The 25,551-nt window shown below is 43.5% G+C and overlaps 1 protein-coding gene and 1 long non-coding RNA gene across 2 annotated transcripts in view; one reads left to right on the plus strand and one right to left on the minus strand.

Annotated features, from left to right (window-relative positions):
* Nucleotides 1-22,704, minus strand: LOC119255363 (uncharacterized). The gene is made up of 4 exons (XR_005127449.1): nucleotides 22,466-22,704; nucleotides 6,541-6,601; nucleotides 692-791; nucleotides 1-189 (listed from the first exon to the last, which is right to left on the minus strand). It is a non-coding gene; the product is annotated as an uncharacterized LOC119255363 (long non-coding RNA).
* PAMR1 (peptidase domain containing associated with muscle regeneration 1) overlaps nucleotides 1-25,551 on the plus strand; it is an 80,727-nt gene extending 55,176 nt beyond the window's left edge. Inside the window, exons 7-11 of the mRNA XM_037522460.2 lie at nucleotides 12,013-12,225; nucleotides 14,198-14,264; nucleotides 18,172-18,404; nucleotides 19,386-19,678; nucleotides 20,818-25,551. Of these exons, the coding sequence (XP_037378357.1) occupies nucleotides 12,013-12,225; nucleotides 14,198-14,264; nucleotides 18,172-18,404; nucleotides 19,386-19,678; nucleotides 20,818-21,354 (1,343 nt within the window). The 3' untranslated portion in view covers nucleotides 21,355-25,551. The remainder of the gene's footprint in view (nucleotides 1-12,012; nucleotides 12,226-14,197; nucleotides 14,265-18,171; nucleotides 18,405-19,385; nucleotides 19,679-20,817) is intronic.

Below are 25,551 nucleotides of genomic sequence, written 5' to 3' on the forward strand. Positions count from 1 at the left end.
AGCAGGGGATTTTTCCAGATAAGGGATTAGGGCATCAGCACTGGTTTTGACAGGTCAGGTGATCATAACAAACCATCCTTAGGGCTCCAGGGTTTAAGAAGATTCTTCCCAAGTTTTCTAAGTGTCCTCTGTATACTGACCATCCCAAATCATTGTTAGACACTGGGATTGCTACCAATGCACAGGCGCCTGGTAGAAGAAAGAAAGATATGGTTTTGAAAGGGCATATAGATACTGCCAGTGTTATTATACTAAAGGAACCCTGGGTTCAAGGAGAAGACACTACATTGGGTATGACAGATGAGCAGACTTTGAAGCCAGGGCAGCCTGGAGAAGAGCTGTTAGGATTGATTAATGAAGTCATGTCAGAAAAACTGGATTTCAAAACTCCAGAATAGTCTCGCAGAATATCCTGTTATTGGATCAGCCTCCCTTGTTCTCATGGGGTTTTTCAGGGGTCACTTATTTAAGGGACTCTGTGTCACCCCTTGGTGAGTGTAAGGGCCCCAGAACATCACTTAGGTATTTATTAGAGGCATGGGGCAAAAAAGGACAATGAACAGTCTAGCTTGAGAGGGTCTGAGGGGCACTGGGATAGTTCCATGAAAAAAATCCTGGGGAATTCAGAGAATCCAGAGCTTTCAGTGATTGAAGGAGCCCTGGGAAGCCCCTTAGTTAGTGAAGTACTGACCTCTTATGCCTCACTCCACTCTCCTTCTTGAACATAGAAATGAATCTCTGACATTCTTCTTGATATATTTAGCAAGATGACATCTCATTTAAATTTAGGTCTGAAAAGCAAAAGCTGTCACTAAACACCTTGTGTGGTCATCAACACAATTGTTTTTGTAAATCAGAGGGAAAGTTTCCCTTTTATTCATAATTCCTTGTTGGCTGAACCTGAGTTTTCATAGATCCCAAGCCATATTAGCATTCATTCTGTGGGGCTCCATGGGCCTGTGGCCACTTGAACAAGTTGCTTTGGCTCATTCAGGGTAAGAAGCTCAAGCGTTGGCCTCAATGGGGTACATTTTGCAAATCAGTGATTATTTCAGTTATGGACAGCATTCCAGAAAAATAACAAGAAGACAGGAGAGACCCTGCAAACAGACTTCCAGCTAGAATATCTCCAAGAACTCTGGATAGAGCCCACCAGGTTTGCAAGGCTCAGACACACCATTGTTTTGCTAAGAATTTTCTAGCACTTGTCAGTGCCCTCTTGGCTTTTGCTTTGGCAGATGAGGTCACTGAGACAGGACTTAGTGCAGGAGGTATATTTTATGTTGGGTCTGCATTCCATGGATTTATTGTAGCAGGAGTTGCTATCTGCCCATGGAGGGAAGAAGGAAGAGGCAAAGACTAGAGGAACATGAGAGCAAAGCAATTGCAAAGAATTAATATCAGCAAGAAACAGTCCTTTTAGGACTGAAATGTGCTCGAAAGCTTAGGACTCTGCTTCAAGGTTATTCTCTTCATCCCAGGACTTTTTTAAAAAAAGATTTATTTATTCATATAATAGCTGGGGTACAGGGCAGAGGTGTGGGGGGTGAGAGGATTCACCAGAGACAGAGTGGGGAGCAGAACAGGCAGACTGACTGAAATACACTGCTAAGGGGAGCAGCGTGCGAGACAGGAGAGATCTGCTGCACCATGTGGGTTGCTCCCTGGCTGGCCAGGGATCAAACTCGTGCTGCAAAGGTTGCAGACAGCTTCATGGGCTGTGCCTTAACCCTTTGTACAACCAGGGAGGCTCATCCCAAGGCTTTTAAACACAACAATGTTGCCCAGTCCAGGCTGAACATTTCTTATATTTTAAAAAGTTGACAATCAATTCCACTGTAGTTTAGCATTATTACCCACTCTCTACCCCAACCCCAGGAGCTGACTCAGAAACCCAAGACTTGGGGGAACCTTAACAAGGCTCTTCCCAAGAAGACCCCCTCCCAGGAAGAGGACAGCAAGTCTCTATTAGTTGCATGAGTTAACCACCTACTCCACCAACTAAGGATGTGTCAGATGGATTTGAACAAAAGTAAAATGGACAGGACTTTGCAAAGAATTTTCAAAGTTGACCTGTTCTTAAGCACAGGGGGTTTCAACTGTTTAATTAAATAGGCCATCCGAACACCGGAAAAGAGGCATCCGAAAGACACAGTGTACCGGGGCCAAGGACAATACCGATTAAGATCAAATAGCTAATTGTAAGTCTCGGCCTCCAAATTGCTGCCAGATGAATAAATAGCAGTGTGTGCAATCCAAGCATAATTTCACATGGATACTGTCTCATTCACACCCGCAGAGGGCTGGAAAACATGGGGGGGTGCGCAGACAGCAGAATTCCATTGGCTGGAAAGGGATCAAAAGCATTTTCAGTGTTGTTATTCTTGGTTAGGGAAGACCTTTGTGGAAGTAAAAGATATTTGGTTTGGTTCAGAGGCACTAAGCTCAAATATAAGCTGAGCAGGAGAAAGTGAGGGACAGATGAGTGTCCATCCAGGGTTTGTCTCTGGGTGCTGCTTTCATGTTAAGTCAGCTTTCCAGAAAAAACAAAGCTCCAATGAGAAAGTGAGTGCCTTTTGCAAACAGGACCAAAATTCTGTCACAAATGGTTTCTTTGATTGTGGTGATGAGCAAGAATGGGTGGGTACCAAGAGTATGCTAAGAGTTGAGGCTAACAGCCTCAACCCCCATGCCAGCTAGATAATGAGGTAATGAGTTTTGTTGACTTTGGATCTGTTTTCTTTGCTGGAACTCTCAGATGATCTTACAGCTCTGAAATCAAGCTTCTGTTAAATAGAATAAGACCCTGACTTAGTTCTTTTAGCTTTCGGGCTACTGTGAAGATTTCATTCGTATAAAACATGAGAATAGAAAAGTATGCTTTTTTATGTACTGTTTTGTAAATACTGTCCAACTATTCTGAAATCAAGCATGGTTTAAATAATAATAATAATTGAAAGAAGACACAATAACTTGGAAGCAAGACAAGAAGGAGCGAAGGAGAATACTAGATGGGGTGAGAGTTCAGTTCATTTGCATCAGATGAAATGATCAGCCCCAGATGTCTTTGATTCTGAATTTCCTGGCAGCAAAGGCAAAAAGAGCAATGCCTTAGATGATATCACCATAATTGCACATTAAATGAAAGTGAACACAAGTTCATTTGGAAATGCAAATATTGTCCATTTTACTATAATCTCTACTCCTTTCCTTTCTTTATTGAAAGATGGGTGCTGGGGAATTATTTTCCACTTCAATTTTGTAAGTGATAGAAATTTAACTTATAATATATATTTCTAAAATTAGATCTTTCTAAGTCCCTGGAAAAAAAAAGTTGTTGGACTTTATGACTCTTACACCATTACTGTGGTGCCAACCCACTGGCTCCCAACTGCAAGCTCCTGCCCCTAAGGACTTTGTCTAGACCCAGAGCCCAGTGACTCACATACGTGGGAGATCAGGGGTGCTGAGGACTTAATGTTTGTCACATTCAGCCTTCAACAGATGGTTGATACAGTTGGTAGGTAATAATTGCTTGCTCCCTGGGTGGGATAGCTCTGAGGCAGGTCTCCCCTGTATCCCCAAGTTTTCCAGTGGCATCCACCTCAGTTGTCCTCAGTGACAACTGTCTTGATAATGTGAACTTCCTTGTCTTACTTTCCCCAAACTGTTGGCCTCGTCTGGACCTGCCACCTAAATAAAGGACTTGCACTCAGATCTCTATGTCACAGCCTACTTCTGGGGGAAACCCAATCTAAGACACGTCATGAAAGTATTCCCATGAAGAGCCAACTTAGAGCTCGTATGGGAGCTTACAACTAGAGCTGAAGTTATCTAGATCACTGGTTGTTTCTTTAAAATATTCATCTTAGATCTATGCTGAATGCTATATATTTCAGGGTTGCAGTATGTGAAGAAGGCAGAAACTATGATCATCTATATTGTTAATTTAAAAAAAGGTCAATGTGAGACCCAAGAATTGATATCACATCCACTTCTCTGTGTACAGGAGCCCACCCACTTCTTTATAGGGTAGTGTGGTGGGAGTGAGTGGGGACTGCAGTAATGCAGGGAGAGAGCCTATAATACCTCCCAAACTGCTTGGAATCGTCTGAAGAATTTGGTCAAACCATTGCTTGGCATTTTTCAGACAGGAGTTAGAAACTAGCTGCTTCTTTCATAAGGAAGCATCACTAGACCCTCACTAATTGTTTCATCTTTTGTAATTGTGCCCTTCATCAAATTGTCACACTGTGTTAACTGGTTAAATGGTGGTTACTGTGTCAATAGTTCAGTCCAGTATCACAGAGAGAACACAAATATGGTAAAACTGGGAGCCTGAATTCCAACAAGCCCTCTGTGGTTATTCTTGGCAGAAGCATTCAAATTAGAAGGTGATTCTACTTCTCCCAGGTTCTCACCTGCAGATTTAGATGTTTTCTTTCAGACAACACAGCAGGCTAAGCAGTAGCAACACAGTTCAATCAATTTTATGTAATGAAATATTTGTTGTAATCCAGACTACAGTCAGTTGTTGCAGTTGACTAGTATTTGATGAGAACCCCACACCCCATTCAGATTCATATAACATACCCATGATACCTTTATTCCTTGGTTAGGATCCTATGTCCTAATGTTATTTTAAAACAAAGTTAAAAAAATTAGTCACTTGGGAAGAATTGGTACTATATCTTTCACACACACACACACACACACACACACACACACACACACACTCATATATATGTTGTCTCCACTCCCCCAAAGACTTGGGGTATAATAAGTAATTGGAAGGAAGACCCACCCAGACCATTTTTTTAAATGCTTAAGTGAGGCTGGAAAGATTCTTGAGAGGTCTCAACTACTTAAGTACAATAATCCTTACTTCTCTGACATCACTTCTATTTCTGGGTTTATATAAAATATTTCCATTTTAAACACACAGAAACACATCTGCCAATGCCTTGTTTTGCTGGCCACAAAGAAGACACTCATTAAATACGTGCCCAGGGCATGAAAAACTCTGACGTCAATAGCCAACAGCACTCTATCAACCTTTCTCTGCAGACACACTGGACTTCCAAAAGGCACAGGAGTCATTGGCTTCTTTGGTTTCTGGGTTGGTTTGTTTTTAATAGATCTTGTCTACAAATTTAAATATAGTTTTGAGATTGAAGTAAAAGGCAAAATAAATGGGTGTTTGGTGTATCATATTAAAATTCCAGATTCATTCAAAAAAGATATTTTTGTGGACAGGGATGTACTGATGGATAGTGATGGAGTGGAAAAGTGGTCTCTATTCTTGCCACAACTGCGATCTATGCTGCGAGTTTTGTGACTGTTAGAAGGGTCCACAACCTAGGTTAGGGACTTCCTTTGGCCATATTCAATATTGATCTGATCACAGGGCACAGAAAGGTGTGCATCAAAGAGCCACTTTCCCCAAGTGTGTCTTCACACCAGCCTGATCCTGCCTGACTCTCCATCAGCATAGCCATTTCTTATAGACCTTTGGACTATAAGAGGATCTTTGGACCTCTGATCATTTTAGCTACCTTATATCAAGTATCTTATTGTATCAATCAGAAGAGAGAGCAAACATATAACTTTATTTGCTTTACATCAACTTAAATTCATCTTCAACTTAAATTCATCTTCATCTACGTTTCTGAGAATTTCTGTCTTAGTGCTGATTGGGGAATCCTTTGTGTCCCAGGGTTGTAAAAAGGTCACTGACTTTATATAAATAACACCAAATCATCATGGATGGTGAAGTGCTGGAATATAGGGCCACACTGTTTAGCTTGGGGAGCCCTGTTCTTAGAGCACCTGCTCCCTTCAGGTATCAGGTGCTGCCTTGGAACTAGCCTAGAGCCTGAAAGAGTCTGTGGGGGGGACCCTCTGCTGAGATATGGTCTTTCAAATGTCCCACCAATCATCCTCCTAAGATCTTGCAGGTTCTTCAGATCTGAATGGCATGCAAGCTGGAAGCCCAGGGCTGATACAACCACCTCCCCAGGTTTTGTCATCTCCCAGGAATGCAGTCACAATTGGTAGGAGCGGCCCTGATGCCCAGGGCTAAGAAAATAATGGGGCCAAAACAGACTCTGAGCCAAGCATTGAGCCCAAGTGATTTATTAAAGGAAGTACTTCAGGGTCAACCTGTACATATTTTTTTGGGGGGTGGGCAGCAAGACAGGAAAGAGGAAGAAGCCAAAACAAGAGAGATTTTAACTGTACTGCCAGTCTCAGCTCAACCCCCCAGATGCTTGGGGTATAAATGACACCTTGAGAAACAAGAGTTGGGTTTTTGTACTTCCATACCCTTCATTCATTGCCTACAAGCAACCCGGGATCGGGCATGGTGAGGAAGATAAAAATCTAGACATTTTTTGTATGAACAAGATGGTACCCATGCCCAAGGTCACCTTCTGAAAGTTGTAGATACCAGTGCTCAGCAACAAAGCTGGTAAAACATGCAGAGATTGAGCTGGTAAAAGGATTTGAGGGGGTCTGGATGGGCACTAGCACTATACAAACCTTCTCAAAGCCATCGTGTATCTTCTTAAAGTGGTACAGCAAATCGCCTCATACTGTTACCCTGAAAAAGAAGACAAGGGTAGTGAAGGTCTTTCTTTAAATGTTTATCTGAAACAATATCCTGAAGAAATATTCCTCCCCAAGTACTGTTTTTGTTCACAAAATAGCATGTAAGGGCATGCTACACTTAATGTGTTTATGTCCCTAGGCTGAGTCCCAAAAGTGACAGGGAGATGTGCTATTTATGATTAATCATGGAATATTTTACTGAGCAAAGCAGGAGCTTGATGTTCCTTCCAGACCAGAGATGCAGATGTTGTAAATTTTCATTTGGGTTTGTGTGAAAACATCCATCCACTGAGGATAAATGATACACAAAGCCCTTAAAAAATCACACAGAAAAAAGAATCGTGAGCTTGTTTAATGGGGAGATACAAAGATTCTGAAATGAAAACCCATGAGGGGAAAAAGAGAGGCCTTGAAATCTAACCCTGGGGAGATGATCTGATGAGATGCAACTGGCCTGTGAACCCAACAGGTGGGTGTCTAAACTGGGAGAGAAAAGGATGAGCAAATTCTTAAAATTCTCTTCAAAAGCATCATAGGAGAGTGTCCAGCTTTGGAAAGTACAGGAAATAAATGAAAGGATAATGCCCAATAACAGTTTGATGCAGGAATGTAATTTTAAAGTTTCATTGTGCTGGAATAAAAGAGATAAATATACAGAGAACATGGTTGGAATCCAGAAGTCTGAATCATCATACTGGACCCAGTTCTGGAAACCCATCTTGGGTAGACATTACTAAGAGGCCAGAAAATAATGTGCAATATTGCTTTATCATAGAATCGGCCCAATAATGCACTTTGGATTTCTTTGTGAAGTGTTCTTTAAGTTGTCTGTATTTTGGATATTGATTTCAATGTGCATTGGGTGCTTTGTCCATAAAGGCAAACAAGGGAAAAGGAGATTGTTACTTACATAAAAATCAGTCCAGTCAGGAAAAATGTCATCCTGTTTCACAGATGAGAAAAGGAAGGCTTGGCAAGATTAATTTTCCCAGAGCCTTGTTTGTTAAATGGAAGAATGATTAAATTCATATTTTTTAGGGAATGAAGTACCAGATGATTTCAGTGATATGTGGAATATAGAGAAACTAAAACTAACAGAAACACTAAACTAAACAAACCCTCGAAATCTGACTATAGAATTGATGCTACCAAAGGGGAAGATGGGGGAGAGGCTGCATAAGCAGGGTGGGAATGCAGCAGACTGTGGTAGAGGATTCTGGATGTTTTGGTGGTAGGCATAGTCTTATACATTTGAAGAGGTTGTAAAAAATTGTTAGCTCAATAAAAATAATATAAAAATATGGAATGTAAAAATAATTATCCTTTCATTCTTTCTACCTACTAAAAAATGTTTATTGAGTACCTACTGTATGCTTATTCTGGACATCAGAACCAAATGAGTATTTGAATTTATACTGGTCTGATCCTGGAGACCACTCTTTTTCCACCAGAGTCTGGTCGCAAAGCTTCCTTAAATATGACTTTAAATATGAAGTCATGCAAATTTGGAGTACTCTATGATAATGTAAGGTGACAAAGAGATTTGCACCAGTTGGAAAGAATATAAGAACATAAAAAAAGCCATGGAGACAATGCTAGGTTCATAGGTTTAGCAGAAAGAACCCAAAGCCATTTTGCCTGATACTTTAAAAACAGAAACAACAGGGCTGCTCTGGTGGCGCAAGGGGTTAAGACACAACCTATGAAGTCATCCACAGCCACTGCAGCACCAGTTCGATCCCCAGCCAGGGAGATACCCATATAGCACAACAGACCTCTCCTGACTTGCCCACTGCTCGCCCGCTGTCAAATACATTATTGAATTGCATGGGGACTGTTTTATAGGGATGAACCCGTGTCGCCGATCTGCCTGCTCTGTTTCCCACTCTGTCTCTGGTGAATCCTCTCACCCCTTACACTTCTGGCCTGTACCTCAGTTCTTGTATGCATAAATAAATAAACCTTTAAAAAAAAAGTAACAACAGAAGCAACAACAAAAATATTAAACTTTCATGGTTACATTTTCTGATGATAAAACTTAGAGTGTAAAAAGAGCAAAAATTATTTTTCACATTATAAGCCAGAGATAATGGCTAAATTTTTTTATTTGATTTTGGTTTTTAACATTATTTTAAATATGTCTGATGATTTTCTTCATATTTATCAATCTGTAAGCTGATATCTTTCATCAGTTTTGAGAAATTTTCAGCTGTTATCATTTTACATTTTCTCTCCTCCTTCTAGGATGCCAGTTATATCAGTTTATCAGCCTGCTTATTGTATCCCAAATGTTCCTTACATTTTCCAGTACAATTTTCACTTTTTTATCTTTTGGGTTTCATTCCACATTTTTACAGGTATCTTTTAGATTATTAATACTCTTAAACTATATCTGATTTGCTCATAAACACATCCACTGAGTTTCTACATTTTTGGTATTATACACTGTCAGTTCTAGATTTTTCCATTGGCTATTTTTCAAGGTTTCCAGTTTTCTGCTGAAATTCCTAATCTTTTATTTCCTTGACATATTCAGTATGGTTTTGTTAAATAGTATCAGACAACTGTATTTTTTATATCCTTTATAGATCTGTATCTATTATTTGAATTTCTTTTGAATTTTATTTTTTTCTTTTTAAAGATTTATTTATTTATTTATACAAGCACTGGGTACAGTCAGAAGCGCCGGAGGGTGAGAGAATTCACCAGAGCCAGAGCTGGGAGCAGAGCAGGCAGAAGGACCGAAGTACACTGCTGAGGGGAGCAGCGGGCAGCAGGAGAGGTCTGCGCGCCATGTGGGACCCTCCTCTGGTGGCCAGGGAGCAGCCGGGGATCAAACCAGTGCCGCAGAGGCTGCGGGCGGCTTCGCAACCCAGTGCTCAACCACTACGCCCCGGGGAGGCCCTCTTTTGAATTTTAATGCTATAGTCTTGCCTTCCACTGGCCCCTAACTCAGAAACATCTCTGGACTCTATCCTGGTGACAATCCATGAATAATAACTTAGTCAAATAACAATTCACCATTCTAGGGTCTCATGAATTGGAGGTGCACCACTGATTTAATTATAGCTTTCTGGGGGCTGGGAGTAAAGAAATACTACAGAAAAAGTTCGTGTATGACCTGATTTCAGACATACCGCATTATTAAAGAGGATATAGCTAAGAATTACACAACTGTAGCAGAATTCTTTGACTTTGGGAAGACTTGCTATGTCCTGAGTCAGTTTCTCTTTAAGTATTCCTTTAAAGCCTCCTTAGTGAAAGAAAGGATGGACCTGAGTTGTCCTAAGACTTTTTTATCTCTAAGGACTTAAGAGCACTCCATTGTTCCTGCTAGTTATTAAATCCACATTAAATGTAATAGAAATATGATTCATGAGAATCTTGCACATAGAGGATCATGAGGGTGGAGCCTAGTGGACCATGGAAGAACTTACTTTGGAGGGGAGGAAAATCCAATGATAGGACTTAGGATAGAAGTGATTTTTTATCTTCTGCTAAAGTTATATGGTTAGAGGATATTCATTTTCTTTCAGCATTCTGGGACTGATTTTACGTATCACTCAAACCTTCTTGGCCATCATCTTCACTGAGCAAAGCTCAAAATAGTTGACGAACTACACTTAAATTACGCACGTCATAGCCCTTTGATAGGCTAACTAGCCACAGATTCAAGTACCTGCCAGAACCAGGCATTCCAGTAGGTTCTATGGCCAAGTGAAGAATCAGTCCCCATCTACACAGAGCAGTTGATGATTGTCATGTGGCAATACAGGCCCAGGGTTTCCAGAGAGGAATTTTGTCAAAAGCTAGCAATACAGATTTTTATGAGGCTATTTTATGAAATATCCCGATTGGCTACTAATTCCATTTTCTAAGACTTGCAGGATTAATGCACCATGTTTTTGAGATGATTCCAGCCTATGGGCTTCTGTTGTTTGTTTCTAGGCTACACGTTCAGCGCCAATGAGTCTGTACTATAAGAAGGTAGCCCCACCATGGAAGCAATATGGAGTGCTTTCTTTTCTTGCTCCTCCCACATCTCAGCAGTGTTCCTAGAAATAGAAGCACTGAGCCCACTTGAAGTTTCAAAAAGTGCATTGCCCTCCTTATAGCATCTCAGTATTTTTAAACAGTTCACTCAGTTAGATCGACTTTTTACACTTAAAATGGGAATTTGGAATCACTCACCAGGGAAATTGCTCATATTACACAGCCCCAAATCACCCAGAGTATCATGAGATCATCTTCCACATGGTCTACGACAATCTTAGAGTAGACAAATCAGCAATTTGGCTAATATTAGCAACCTTGCCAAATTACACATAGGGAAACGATCAGTTTATTTTTAGTTTTCAAATATTTTAGAAGTGTTATCTGAAGATTCTTTTCTTGCCAAGGGGCAAGAAAATAAGTTGCTTAAAAGATAATTGGGTTGGTTATGGGAAGAAAAGCATGTCAAATACATAATTGAATTGCATGGGGACTGTTTTATAGGGATGAACCCGTGTCCTAGAAGAAATTATTTAAAAGAGACTAGGAAGGCTGAAGAGTGATTGGTACCCATACTCAGTAATTAAGGGTTGAATTTTTCAGGGAACTTCATTTCCTTAAGCAAGTACTATTCGGTATTATGCCATAATCCATTTGAGGAAAATGTTATCTATCTGACAGAATATTTCCAGACTATATCTAATATCCTGTTCAGTGCTCAGAATAGCTGGTAATGTCATTTCTACTTTAAGTAACTGTCTAACATGAGCTAGAGAATAGAAATACCTTTGCAATGAATACCATTAAGTGTGTAGATGGAAAGTTGTATTTGAAGATCAAGGGAAATCTATTATGTCTCTGAATTTATATTGTCCTCTAGTACAATACTTTTATAGTACAACTATGTTCTTAAATATGAAATATAAAATCTAAATTCACTTCTATACTTGGCTGTTTCTCATCATCTTTACTTTCTGGGTATAACATAAATAGGAAACAGAAGAGTCTACTTTAATTGCCCAAGCCTTAGGGAAGCAAGGAGATGATACAACACTGAAATACAATAGCTTTGTATACTGATCATAAAATCTAAGTGAAATAGTTAATTTGTCTAGGCCTGTCCAGCACCCACAGTTTGAGAGAGAGATGAACATGATCATATGAGAGCCAATTGTGGTGTCAAATTTATTTATATGTGAAATGATATACTTCTCAATTTAATAATAAATCATTAAAGCCAGGGGAGACAGGTCCAATATATTCATTTTCTATTATGAGCTCTCTCTTGGTAATTCTTTTGAGTGTCATTCCAAGTAAGCTCCATGTCCCTGCAAAGAAATATGAAAAGATTTGATTCAAGGAGGGGGTGCTTCAGACTTGTCATAATTCTCCTTTTCTTTTCACTTTCAGTCCTTGAAGAAACAAACTGCTCGGACCCTGGGGGCCCAGTCAATGGGTACAAGAAAATAACAGGAGGCCCTGGGCTTATCAATGGGCATTCTGCAAAAATTGGCACAGTCTTGTCCTTCTTTTGTAACAACTCGTATGTTCTCAGTGGCAATGAGAAGAGAACATGCCAGCAGAATGGAGAGTGGTCAGGGAAGCAACCCATTTGCATAAAAGGTAACATGCAAATATTTCTGAAGTCTATAGAAGTAGCTGGAGTTGCTGAACTTTTCAGTAGCTCCCATACATGTTTTTGAGTCCCTGGAAAAATGCCTTTTTATCTTATGTTCTCACTGGAACTGTACTTAACTCACAGGTTGGAATCCATCCCTAGAAACATTGGCTTCCTTTTTGGATCTCTGAAGGGCCTGCTAATCCAAATCACATGTTGATGTGATCAAGAAGAGTCATGTAGTTACCAGAGCAGCTTAGGAAGATGACAGGCCTGAATTTTATGTATGCAAACCTCAGGAAGAATTGAACGAATTAATATGTATTTATAAAACATTTACCTAAAGAAATAATATTAGTGGAAGAAATAAAAACACAATAGACATATCATCCCTACCAGCTCACATGAAATGTTAAGATGTTTAAAAACATCTTATGAAGACAGGGGAGGATGGGTAAATTGTGGAAAGGGAGTCAACTGTGTAGTGGTGGATGGAAACTAAACTTTGGGTGGCATACATAATGCAGTATGTACAGATGTCGAATTCCAATTATTATTTTGCATAAAGAATTCCAATTATTATTTTGCATAAAGAATTCCAATTTTTTTGTATAACTAATTCCAATTATTATTTTGTGTAACTATACAAAAAAGACAGAAAGCCCTTGAACATTCAAAGGAGAGTTACAGCAAGAGATGACTTTGTGTTCATTTAGAGAAAGGAAACAATATTTCTTAGAAGAGGGCAGGTTGCAAGTAGCAGGTGGGACTGGAGCAGTTTGGGAAGTCAAGAAGGATTTGTAAAGGTGGAGAGAATTAGGATGAAATACTCCATTCGGAAGACAAAGGAAAAGAAGTGTAGGCAGATGTGAAAGAATAGTGCAAACTCAAAGCGAGGCCATTTGGGGATCGGGGAGGTACATTTTAAAAGGTCATTTGAGACCAGAAAAATGGAATGCGGTATAGAAGTTGGAACCTCACCCCTTGGCAGTGGAATGAGTAGTTCCCTCTGAACTCATTCACGCCCTGCTCCATGCCAACAGCCCCACGATTTGGGGAGCAGGTCACAATAATTTGGCTGTTTCCTGGAAGAAAAGCAATGTCCTTGGCCTAGATTATCCAGATAATTGCCTCAATCCCCCACTATCCCTTCTGGGTGTTTGTCAACAACCCAAATCTGAGGAAAAGGCATGAAAGAGAATGACTTGTGAAAGGAATAAATCACTTTAGACTTTAGCCAGAAGCGACCTTCAGACCCCACCAGCACAGACTCTGATTCTTGATTTCATTAAGCATGGAAATGGTGTTCCATACGTCCTTGGAGATTTTTGTCCACTCTTCTCTTACAAATTAATCCCACCAAAGTTCCCTGGGTTGCTAATTAGATGAATGTTGGCTGCTTGATTGGGAAAGTGAAGCGGGACGGGTTCCTTTTCACTGGTGGAGAAAGCAAGAGACTCCCACAAAGTTCAGCTGGGCTTTGGGCTGCCCTCGAATGGCTGTTCAAGCCTTAATTGCAGAGAAAGCACCTGGAGGAGCCAGTGGGCCAAGAACCACCAACTGTCTGGTTTCCAGTGAGAACCCTGGAACTCCCTGTGCTGGGCTATATTGTGGAACCTCCACTTTTGACTTTTATTCTGTCTTGGAAAAGTTCAATAATGCTTATTTTTTGTGAAAAGTCATCCTAACCTATTAACTGCCTTTATTTGAGTACCCCGGTGAGGCAGTACTAGGAAGAGGGACAAAGATGGACAAATTGCTTTTCAAAGGGATTGTGTTACTTAGGTTCTGCAGAGAGTTATTCAGGTGAAAGGCAGCATGTCCTTTTGCTGAGGGAGCTGTTGGCTGACCTGGGCGTGTGCATCCCATGTCTAGAGAAAGGTAGTTTCTCTACCTTTCTTATGGGGAAGAATCTGAAGTGACTGGGTTAGCAGTTCACCTGGAACAGGGTTATGCAGTGTTACCTTTTATTCCCAGCCTGCCGAGAACCGAAGATCTCAGACCTGGTGAGGAGAAGAGTTCTTCCAATGCAGCTTCAGTCAAGGTGAGTTGAAACACCTGAACTGTGCTGTAAAGGTGAATAAATGTTTCCCTCCCACACTTTCTCCACTCATGTTACACCAAAGATGGCTTGGGGTTTCTCAGGGACACTCAGAGTGACTGACTGTGAAAGAATAGGGCTTGTTAGATGGAGGCTTGCTAGCCAGCTGCCTCTAGCCAAGAGGTAGCAACAGTTGGAAGATGGGCAAACTGTACTGGCTCATGGAGAAGTAGTTGGTTGGTTGGGAAGTAAGATTTTAAGATGATCCTTGAGGACCCTCATTTTCATGCTTGAACCTTCCTGAAACGACTGTGTTTATTGTGGCAGCTTCTAAGGAGATGGCATTCCTGCCAAAGGCGGCCAGCTCTGGCTCAGGGGGATGTGCTGTAGTAACCAACTAGGCGAGGCAGGCTGTGGGGCCAAGAGTAGAGATCACTGACCAGCTCTGATGTGGGAGGTGAGCCTGCAGGTACCCCCAGCCTTGCTCTGGGAATTGAAGTGGTAATACCTGGAGAGAATAGCCCCTTTCCTTCTTCTCATTTCCTTAATTTGTAGGAAATACTGCTCTCTCCTCCCCATCCCTTCCACTCCAACCCACGGGCTACCTTGTTTTTCCTGTTTCTTCCAAGCCCATCTCAGCTTCAGAACCTTTGCTATTGTGGCTCTTTCTGTCTGGAATCTGCTTCCTCTGAATTTCACTGAGGCTTCATGTCTCACCTCCTTCCATTCTCTGCTCAGTCCTCATGTGGCAGAGAGACCTTCCCTGACTGTCCTTTAAAAAAACAAGTCACTCCCTAGACCCTGACCACCCAGCTGACTTCTCTACCCGTCATGCTTTCCTCTTCTCTGACAACTTCCATTTTCAACTTGGCATCGCTCTCCACAGCTGTCATACATACTTTTTAAAAATTATTTATCCATTTCTGCCTGCTTCCCCCACACTAAAACAAATGTAGAAGTTACAAGTGCAGGAACATTTTCTTTTTCATTCATTGTGAAGTTCTAGTGCCCAGACCAGTGCCTTGCACATAGTAGTGTTAGGGGGAAAGGATGTCCTGAGCTAATCCCATACAGGCTTTGTGGACCCCACCCCCACTCCAGACTAAAGCCATCAAGACATTGGGAAAGACAAATCCCATCACCACCAAGGGAGGGTGGCTGGGACCTGAGGGTGGAGTTGGGTAGCCAGGTTAAATATAAAAACCAAACATGTGGGCCTTGGGCTCTCTCTCTGGCTCGCAATCGCTCGCCTCCTGGCTTCACCGCTCCTGGCTGGCGGCCAACTCTGAGAGCGCCATTTTGGAATTCCTGATCGGCGGATCGGGTAGGACTCATTTAAAACTTTGTCTCCCACTTTTCTCCCAGAGCTGTACATTTCCTCATTTCCCCTTCCCTTGTAAATAAACCTTTTATTAACCTTTCACGTGTGCCTGCAGTAGAGCATTGATAAGTCCTTTTAAGCGCGGGTGAGGACCCACAGTCAGGCACCCCATTTTGTATCGGGGTTGCTCTACAACAGTAGGACAAATGCATTGGATGGATACTTGAAGTCTCCAAACCTGGCTCTGTGTTTTTTTAGGGTTGATGCAGGGCTTCTTTACACTCAGTATTTTGGGACAAGTTCCTAAACTTACTGAGCCTTTAGTTTCCTCTTTTATAAAATAAAGATAAATCACAGTACCTTCTGTCTCACATCACTGTCAGGATTAAATGGTACACTCGCTTTAGGATGAGCTCCTTTAATCCTCACCACAATCTCTGAGGCAGGTATTATTATTCCATTTTATTCTACTAGAGGTTTTATTACTATTTTATGACAGATGCATAAACTGAGGCTCAGAGAAGGTTAGTAACTTGCCCAGGGGCACATTGCTAGAAGAAGTGGCAGAAGAAGGGTGTAAATCCAGGGTGTCAGAGGCTGGGGTCTTCAGGGTCGCCTGGGTCTTCGAGGTCTGCTCCCTTATGCACTGAGCTTTATCTGAGCCTTAAGGAGTGGCACAAGGCTTTTTACATGTGAACGCTTATCAGCAGCAGCTTTTGTTTTTAGAAACAGTAAACATGGACCTCTGTGAATAAGATATTACTTCAACTAGAATTGACTCTAACCCAGTGACCTGAATTGTTCACAAATCAGGATGTTATTCGTGAGTCTAGTCCTTCCTGTGACCTTCCCCTTGTCCCCTTGTGTGTCTGTCTTTCCTTTTGTAGGCAAAGCATTTCCTCAGGTTCAAGGGCACAGAACCTAAAACATTTCCTCTTTTCTGATCCTGTCATCTGCCTGTGGCTGGACTTTCCAATAAGTGAGATAGACCTTTAATTGCCAAGGAGATATCTTATAGAAGAAACCTTGAGCAATTTAAAAAAATTCGCCCAGCTTCACACTATTTTTTAAAGATTTATTTGTTTATGGATACAAGAACTAGGGTATAGGCCAGAGGTGCCGGGGGTGAGAGGATTCACCAGAGACACAGTGGGGAGCAGAACAGACAGATCTATTGAAATATACTGCTGAGGGGAGCAGCGGGCGAGACAGGAGGGTCTGCTGTGCCATGTGGGTTACCTCCCTGGCTGGGGATTGAACTCATGCTGCAGAGGCTGCCGACAGCTTCAAAGTGCTGTGTCTTAACCCCTTGAGCCACCAGGGAGGGCCCCAGCTTCACATTTTTAGAGTGACTGTAACAGGCACTAACTCTGGTAGTGGCAGGGTTGCAGGCACTTCATGGAGATGAGAAGGCAGGCCTACAATTTGGGTGTAAGCATCTTTCTGAAAGACTTCTGAAGGGGACCACTCCTCCCTAGGGCAGCACAGACTTTGAATAGACGAAAGATGAGCTTGTTTGCAAGTGTAGAAGCTCTCTGAATTGCAGACATGGTTCTAAATAAGCTGAAGATTTGTTGTTTGAAATGTGGCCTTTGGATGTAAACGTGGATGCATATTTGCTCTGAGCAAAGCACTGCCGCAAACTGCAGAACATGGTGATGTCAGCTTGGTGTAGCAGGGAGCAGGGTGGGGCTGGGGGCTGTGCTGGCTGCCATTTTAGCCTTCTGTGTCCCCTTCACCCCGCCCCTCATCTCTCTGGATTTCTATTCTCCATTCATTAAACAGGGATGAAAACAGGGATTCCTATTCCTAGAGGAATTCTAACTTTTCAGTTAACAGTTGTGCACTGATATAAAATAAACACGAACACGAGCTGTACAATGTTCGTTGGTGTCCCCCAAGAATCTCTGAGAAGTCTCTCGGGGGTTCAGCTTCATTTAAAAAGCCTTTTTTTTACATTTATATACAATGCTCCATATTTCTCCCAATCAATGTGCCCTGAGAGAAAGTTCTATCCTCTAAGGTGTACTAATTACATCTGCTAATTGCTAAATCAAGCTACTGTATCAACACAGTTTAGTTCAAGTCAATTTCTAATATTGCCCCATTATGATAATAGTTAGAGAGAAAAATATCTCTGGATTTCTCTTATTCAAATTAGCTTCCTTTGCTGTTTCATTTCACAGTTAATTGTTGTGTGTGTGCACGTATAACGCACCTTCGGATAACAGCTATTATGTTAGATATTATCCTCTCTATTTAAGATCCTAGGCAGCTGGAGGACTGCCAGGAATGGAAATGGAGGAACAGAATGAAGGTTGAGCAATTTGTTCAGTGGTAGAGGGAATGTGTGTGTGTGTGTCTGTCTGCCTGTGTGTGTGTGTGTGTGTGTGTGAGAGAGAGAGAGAGAGAGAGAGAGAGAGAGAGAGAGAAGGGTGGGGGGTTGAGGGGGGAAAGAAATGACATCACCACTTTCCTTCTTCTGTAACCAAATACCCATGTGAAGGGGACTGGGAGATTGATGTGGCTCCTAACGGGGCACAATGGCAGTCACTCACCCTGCTCCTCTGGGTGTGTGTCCCCATGCAGGGAGACACCCTTGCACCAGCTGTACTCGTCAGCCTTCAGCAAGCAGAACCTGCAGGGCGCCCCCACCAAGAAGCCAGCCCTCCCCTTTGGAGACCTGCCCCCTGGGTACCAGCATCTGCACACCCAGCTCCAATACGAGTGCATCTCACCCTTCTATCGCCGCCTGGGCAGCAGCCGGAGGACATGTCTCAGGACCGGGAAGTGGAGCGGGCGTGCCCCATCCTGCATCCCTAGTGAGTGGAGGCTTGACTCCTTGGGAGGGAGAAGCCTGCATCTTCCCTAGCTGCCCACCAAAAGCCTTTAACACTGTTGAAGATGTTCTGGGGCCTTGCCTTGTCCAAATTGTTGGCTTGTCCTTTCTTGAGCTTGGTGATGTCTGTGATCCCACAGATAGAGCTTCCTTCCTTGGGCTTAAACTTATCACCCAGGAGAAATTAACTCATTAAATCTTAAGTGAATTTTTTTGAGGGGGAGGGCCCACCTTCTATCATACTGACTTGGAGAAAGGGGCGAAACAGTCACTAAACACTGAGTGGGGATGGGATTAAAGGTGTCAATGCCTCCAGGGATGTCATCTTGGTTACCCCATCTAAGCCACAGGTTTCATGCTCCTCATCCAATGATATCACTTGCGAAATTGTTATTAATCTGGTGGTGAAGTATTAATTACCAATTAGGTTATGTTGGCGATTACCACAATCATACCTGGAAGGGTCTTGCATAGAGTCAACCCTCTTTCCCATGCTCTTTGTCAAAGGAGACCAGCATGGCTTAGTTTGTTGTGGTCGTATTAATAATGAAGTCACCTGAGTCTGAATCTACTTGTATTTATCATCTCACTTGGTCTACCCAAGAACTTGGGAGGTAGATGTTATTCCTACATTCATTTTACAGGCAAGAAGACTGAAACTCTCAGAAATTAGTCAACAGTCCTATTGATTAGACTAGACTATCGATGATTGCTAGACTAGTCAGTAGGACTATTGATAGTGCCTCGGATTGGAAGCCTCCAATCTTAACCTCAGACTTAATCACTAGCTATGTGAAGGTAGTTGATTAATATCTAAAGGGGAAAGACAAACAGTTCGGCTGCTCAGTGGCCATCAGTACCCTGGGGCCCACCTTTCTCGCTTTGTACTCTGATGTCGAGTGACACATTCCCCTTTGTATGGAAGGTCTGAGTTCATCTTACTAAACTGCTGCTTTCTCCATAGTCTGTGGGAAAACTGAGAACGTCACTACTCCCAAGACCCAGGGGACACGCTGGCCGTGGCAGGCGGCCATCTACAGAAGGGCCAGCGGGATGCACGGTGGCAGCCTACACAAGGGCACGTGGTTCCTGGTCTGCAGTGGCGCCTTGGTGAATGAGCGCACAGTGGTGGTGCCTGCCCACTGTGTGACTGAGTTGGGGAAGGTCACCGTGATCAAGACAGCAGACCTCAAAGTCGTCCTGGGGAAGTTCTACCGGGATGACGATCGGGATGAGAAGACCATCCAGAGTCTGCGGGTGAGAGAGGGTTGCAAGCTGGGAACCGGGCCTCTAGCTCAGGAAATGCCAGGTGCTGGCAGAATGGTGACTGTGCCAGTTCTGTCACCTTGGCACCATAGCACCCTTGCAGAGCCTGGCACGTAGCAGGTGCCCAGTATTTCATATTTATCGATACCAGAAAGGGGCCTCTGAAAGATGATTGTTTTCTTTCCCTTTTGTTAAGTAGGTTTTGAGGACATAGTTTTTATCCAGGATACTTCTAATCAGTTTATGAAATCTTCTCTCCTAATCAATTTATAACCTTCTCTCTATGCCCACCTTCTTGCATCCCTCCTCGGATCTTGTATTAGCTGCACAACTATCTGCCCATCCATTCAGCAATCCAACAGTCTGTCCATCCATCCATCAATCCTTCCTTCCATCCACCCACCCACCCACTATCTGTCCATGAGTATTAGAGCTTCTAGAGTGTGCCAAATAATAGAACTTATATCTGAAAATTTATATATCTTTCATCATACAAACATACACACATGCATATGTATCACAGATGTAAACTCCTAGAGCCCCCTATCAAATAGGATGATCAGCAGCAATTTGGGATAATTGGGAAAAATTTTGTGGAAAAGTCTTCCAGAACATTCAGGGGTGTAGCTCTCAATGGCTTGAAGAAAACAAAATGTTTACAGTGCACCATACTAGTCTTGATAGTCCTAATACTATGTAGTATATTTTGATCATGCTAGCACATTTTTTTAAACAATTATTTGCCAGCATTTAAAAATCAGGAGGTTTTGGGTAAGAGATGGAGTCTATTCCTGGCAGAGTTAGAAGACTGGCCCCTTCTCTGCATGGCAGGGGTCAGCCATGGCACATGGCCTCTGCCCACGTGAGACAGGGACTGTGCTGTCATCCTCCACAGCCTCACCTGTCCACACCACTCTTGAACACTATTTGCAAGGCCCCAGGAGGTATTTCAGTTTGCAGCTCTGGAAATCGAGCAATTGCTTTCTCTGATCCCTGGAGCTCAGTATTTCCAAATCATTGCTGCTCTCTCTTAGACGTTTCCTCCTGATAACTCAGCCCCAGGGCTTGCCTGCTCTTGTGCACCCTGGCGTTGGCTGCTTACCATTGCTCTCCCTTTCTTGTGTCTGTAGATTTCTGCAATCATTCTGCATCCCAACTACGACCCCATCCTGCTGGACGCCGACATCGCCATCCTGAAGCTCCTTGACAAGGCCCGCATCAGCACCCGCGTCCAGCCCATCTGCCTCGCAGCTGCTCGGGACCTCAGCGCCTCCTTCCAGGAGGCTCGCATTACTGTGGCTGGCTGGAATGTCCTGGCAGACGTGAGCAGCCCTGGCTTCAAGAACGACACGCTGCGCTCGGGGGTCGTCAGGGTGGTGGACTCACTGCTGTGTGAGGAGCAGCACGAAGACTATGGCATCCCCGTGAGTGTCACGGACAACATGTTCTGCTCCACCTGGGATCCAAATGCCCCTTCCAACATCTGCACGGCAGAGACAGGGGGCATCGGGGCTGTGTCCTTCCCGAGCCGGGCGTCCCCCGAGCCGCGCTGGCATCTGGTGGGGCTGGTCACCTGGAGCTATGACAAAACCTGCAGCCACAGCCTCTACACGGCCTTCACCAAGGTGCTGCCTTTTAAAGACTGGATAGAGCGGAACATGAAGTGAGCTGCAGGCCACAGAGCGCCTTTTCCACGCTTCCATCTGGATATGTGTGTGTAAAGCAGCGTGGCCCTGATGTACGATTTTGCCCACAAATTGGGCTGTGCCCGGGGATCTGAGTTCAGGGACAAAACTCAGCAGAGGGGGAGTAGAGCTCCCTTCTGGTAAGCCACGGCCTCCCGGACATCTCGACCATATAGAAGATGCTGTGGCTTGTAAGAAACGTTTCTGCACAAAAGACTGTATGAATAGCTCAGTAAACGTCCCCCAGCCGCCTGCTGACCTGGTGGCCTTCCCTTCTGCCCGTCAGTGCTGAGAATGTCACGGTCAGTTCTGCTGGAAAGAGGCAGGGGCTTCACGAGGGCTCTTCCAAGGCTCCAGCCAGACCAAGTTCCAGAGTCACCCGCAGGCCAGCCCCTGCCAGCCTACTCAGATGTGGCCGGGCCTCGAACACACCACCTCGGTCAACGTGTTCTCTCCTTTCTAGTCCCCTGTGCACCTTTTAATAAGACGCAGGTTGACTTCTGACCTACAGAGAAGATTGCTACGACTCTGCTTCCTCTTTGCCCCTTCTCTCAGCTACACATCAGGTTGATGGTTTGGGGACAGCTCTTTAAAATAGATCCCATAGGTGCCACCCATAGGTGGCCTCCTATCATGCACTTGACAAAGCTGATGCCACCTTTTCAGTGCCAGCCCTTGCAGTTTGCTGGGTCATGGGCTGGGGGAGATAGACTTGGGGGCACCATCTGATAAGGCACAAATGGAGGAAAATACCAGGGATTCCATGATTTCTAGGGTGCTCTGGCTCTTGTGTTCTCGATCTAGCACAAACTGCTTTGAGCCTCTGTGAAACTTTGATATATTTTCATAGATTCTTCTGTTGGCTCACACGAGATTGAGACATACAACAAAACTATAGGTTCACTGTTTTCCATAACTTGTGTGCTTTTCCATTCAAGCCCCACTCCTGACTGCTTGAATAGCAGAGGAAAAAATGAACTCAATCCAATCCTATCCCTGCAGTGATCTCTTTTCAGTCAGATGGCTTTTTTTTTTTTTTTTTGGAGGGTGGGGTGGACTCCTACTTTTATTCTTTATGCCCTACTCTACTCACCGGTTTTCTTCTCTCCAATGTCACATGGAGGCTCCGGTGACTCCAAGCACCGGGTCACAGCATGCTCCACTGCCTCTGGCTCTTGGGTGTGTGTGCTGGGTCTTTCCCATTCCTGGGTGTTTTGCTGACATTGACATTGGGCGTAACTTGTGCCATTTCCTCTGCTTCCCTGGGGCGCAGTGACTTACCGTGCTGACGTGGCTCCTCTGCAGCCCTGGCTGGCACTGGCCCGCTTGAGATCTGGGGGTGACTCTTCTGTCACCCTGCTTTGAGTCACTTGGCCTCATTGTGACAGTGATGACTTTCCCTGGCGGCTACCCAATCAGACTCTTGGTGACCTCCTCCTGCTCCCTTGAGGGCTTCTGGGAACTTCTTGGTCTTTTCCAGACATCATGAGGGCAAGAGCGTAGGGTTGGCATGAGGTATTCTGGGAGACATTTGGCTTTCTTAGATTAGACCCAACCAGGAATATGCTCTTTCTTCAGCCTATTGGAGAGGACTCTGTCCTAAGACAGAGGTCAGGATGTTTGTTTCTCAACCTGCCTCTCCATCTCTGTATCTTTACATAATTCCTCAGCCAGAAGGAAATTTCTGGTACTTTCTCTTTTTGTCAGGCTTTCTTGGGGCTTTCCATAGTTCTCCTCCTCCTCCTTTTACCCCCCACTCCAACCTACCTGCCACCACCTCATAAATTAGTTTTCAACTCCTAAGTAACGATCACTCAGTATCATCTGAAACAAGAAATGTTTATTGACTTGCAGTTTCAGTGGGTCAAGAATTGGGGAGCTGAGGTCAACATAGGTTGCTCAAGAGGTTATCCAGAGCTGCGGTCATCCCAAGCCTTACTGGTGCTAAAACATTGGATACAATGCATATTGGTCAAGTCGCTCAAGATTTTCTTCATTTTTTTAAGCTTAGAAGGTTGGATCTTGAGATGTATAAGGGAAGTAAGATCAATGAGATGTAAATTAAAATTCCTGACCTTGGGCAGATCATCTAACCTCTCCAGCTTGGTTATGTCAACTGTTAGGTTGACAAACTGTCCTTTGTAGACTACGGGGATAGGGTGTGCTTGAGTAGTGAGTGTGGTATAGTAACAAAGTAACAATTCTAAAGGGGGATCCATTAGATTCTAAAACTCAACTATGTAAATCAATGTTAACTTAATAACATAAATTATTAATAATAAAGTTGGAATAGTAATTAAAAAAAGATAAAATGTCTTCCACCAGTTCAAAAGCAAAAAAAAAAAAAATCTATCCTCTGTGATGATGGAGATAGTGAGTAAGGCAATGAACATAGTGCCTGGCATATCGGGTGCTGCCCATGGTACCTGGCAGGGTTGGGACTGGCTAGCTGGGCTTCTGCCTCTGTAGGGACATCTCTGCTGGGTACCTGTGCTTCATCCTCTGGCTCTGTCCTAATGCCTCATCTGGCCATCATGTTCCTTTCTTTCTCGACACTCTCTACCATTCAGTGTCATTTTCTATCCTTGCCACACCACTCAGATTGGGCTCACATTTATGTCATTTCAGCTATGACTTTGATCCCTTCAGAAGCAGAATCTGGCCCCAACTCCAATGACATCATCTCTGCTGCTTGACCCCATAGCTGTTTGCTTCTCTCTCTAGTCTTTCCTCCCCCAGCACTGCTCAGTATACAAACACTCAGACACACAACACCAAGACTGCAATAGGACAAGAGAGTCAGATGATCAGAAAGGAGTCTGCCGCTTGGCCCCGTCTGGCTGCTATGGGAAAGCAGCCCATCTCCCTTCGTACCTTGGTCCTCGCAAACCTCTCATCCCAGGGAAGAGACACCACCTTTCCACTGGATATCTGGAGGATTTATTATCCTAGGTTTTTTCAGAGAGTCAGGGCCCAGAAAAGTCATCTAGAATAAAGGGTTACAATGGTCACAGTCAGTGGTGGGCACTGGTGGAGAAGTCTTTGTGAGGCTCTTGCCTTTGCATCTGGTGTTGAACCTGAAATTAACCAAGCTAGCAGTTGTGAAGGAGAGCTGGATGTGAAGTTGGCAGAGCCAGGACAAACTGGGACCCTCAAGGACAAGTGGAAACCCACGTTTGTCTCTTATCATCCCCAATTTCAGTGATATGAGAGGCCTGTGGGAGAAGATGATGCCCTTTGCAGGTAGCTGTGCACATCAGGTCCAGGATATCAGAGAAACCATGAGGATTTCTAGCAAGGGCTGGATTTGCTGTGCTCCTGGGTGCTGTTCCCATCCAGCCAGGGGAGCTAACAGATCGGTGACATTGTGCAGGAACTGCCACGGTGCTTGATGCGTGCTGTCAGCCTTTAGAGCACAATGAACACTGCCGCTTCACTCCCGGTCTCGGCACTCATGTAAGTTTCTCATGTGCCCACTCTGGCTTGGAGCCATACAGTGAAGGGAATTCTGCAGAGTTCCAGCTTCCCAGAAGAGTTAGCTTCTAATTTCTTTTGTAATGTTTTTTATTTTTAAGACACATGCAGCCCCCAAACATCCAATATTCTCTCAGTGAGGTCGTGGTCCCAGGGAGCTGGTCTGATGCTCAGGACTAGAATGTGGTCTTCTACTGGTAAGGATCAATAATTTCACAGAATGCCAATAGCAGTCAAGATCATTCTCTATGAGATGGATCAAGATACAAACAAGACTTTTGTATCTTGTCCATGAACAGACGAAAGCAAGATGACCGTACAAATCACAAAAATACCAAATACCCCCCTCTCCTGGTTAATATCAGTGACTGCTGCTTCTTTACCAATTGGAGCTTTAGCCTGACCTGATCTTCTTTTCTTCTAGATGAGATTTATCAAGACAGTCAAATATAGAATTACCCCATCTTTCTGACAGCATCCAATCCAGTGTAAAATCCCACTTTCCTGAAACCTCCCCCAACTCGCCTAATAAAAGCCCCAATTCTATACTTAGCTCCTCCTTACACTCTCTTAATGAGATATCCCGCTGTTCCCCATGATGTGTATTCTGGTTCATTTCAAGGCACAATAAACTCAACTTGTTCAATTATAAGTATGTTTCTGGAGGTCTTTGATTGGAGGATGTCGAAAAAATACACACACACA

The sequence above is a fragment of the Talpa occidentalis genome, unplaced genomic scaffold (assembly GCF_014898055.3).
Source record: "Talpa occidentalis isolate TD23 unplaced genomic scaffold, MPIMG_talOcc4v2.1 talOcc4.3, whole genome shotgun sequence".
NCBI lineage: Eukaryota > Metazoa > Chordata > Mammalia > Eulipotyphla > Talpidae > Talpa > Talpa occidentalis.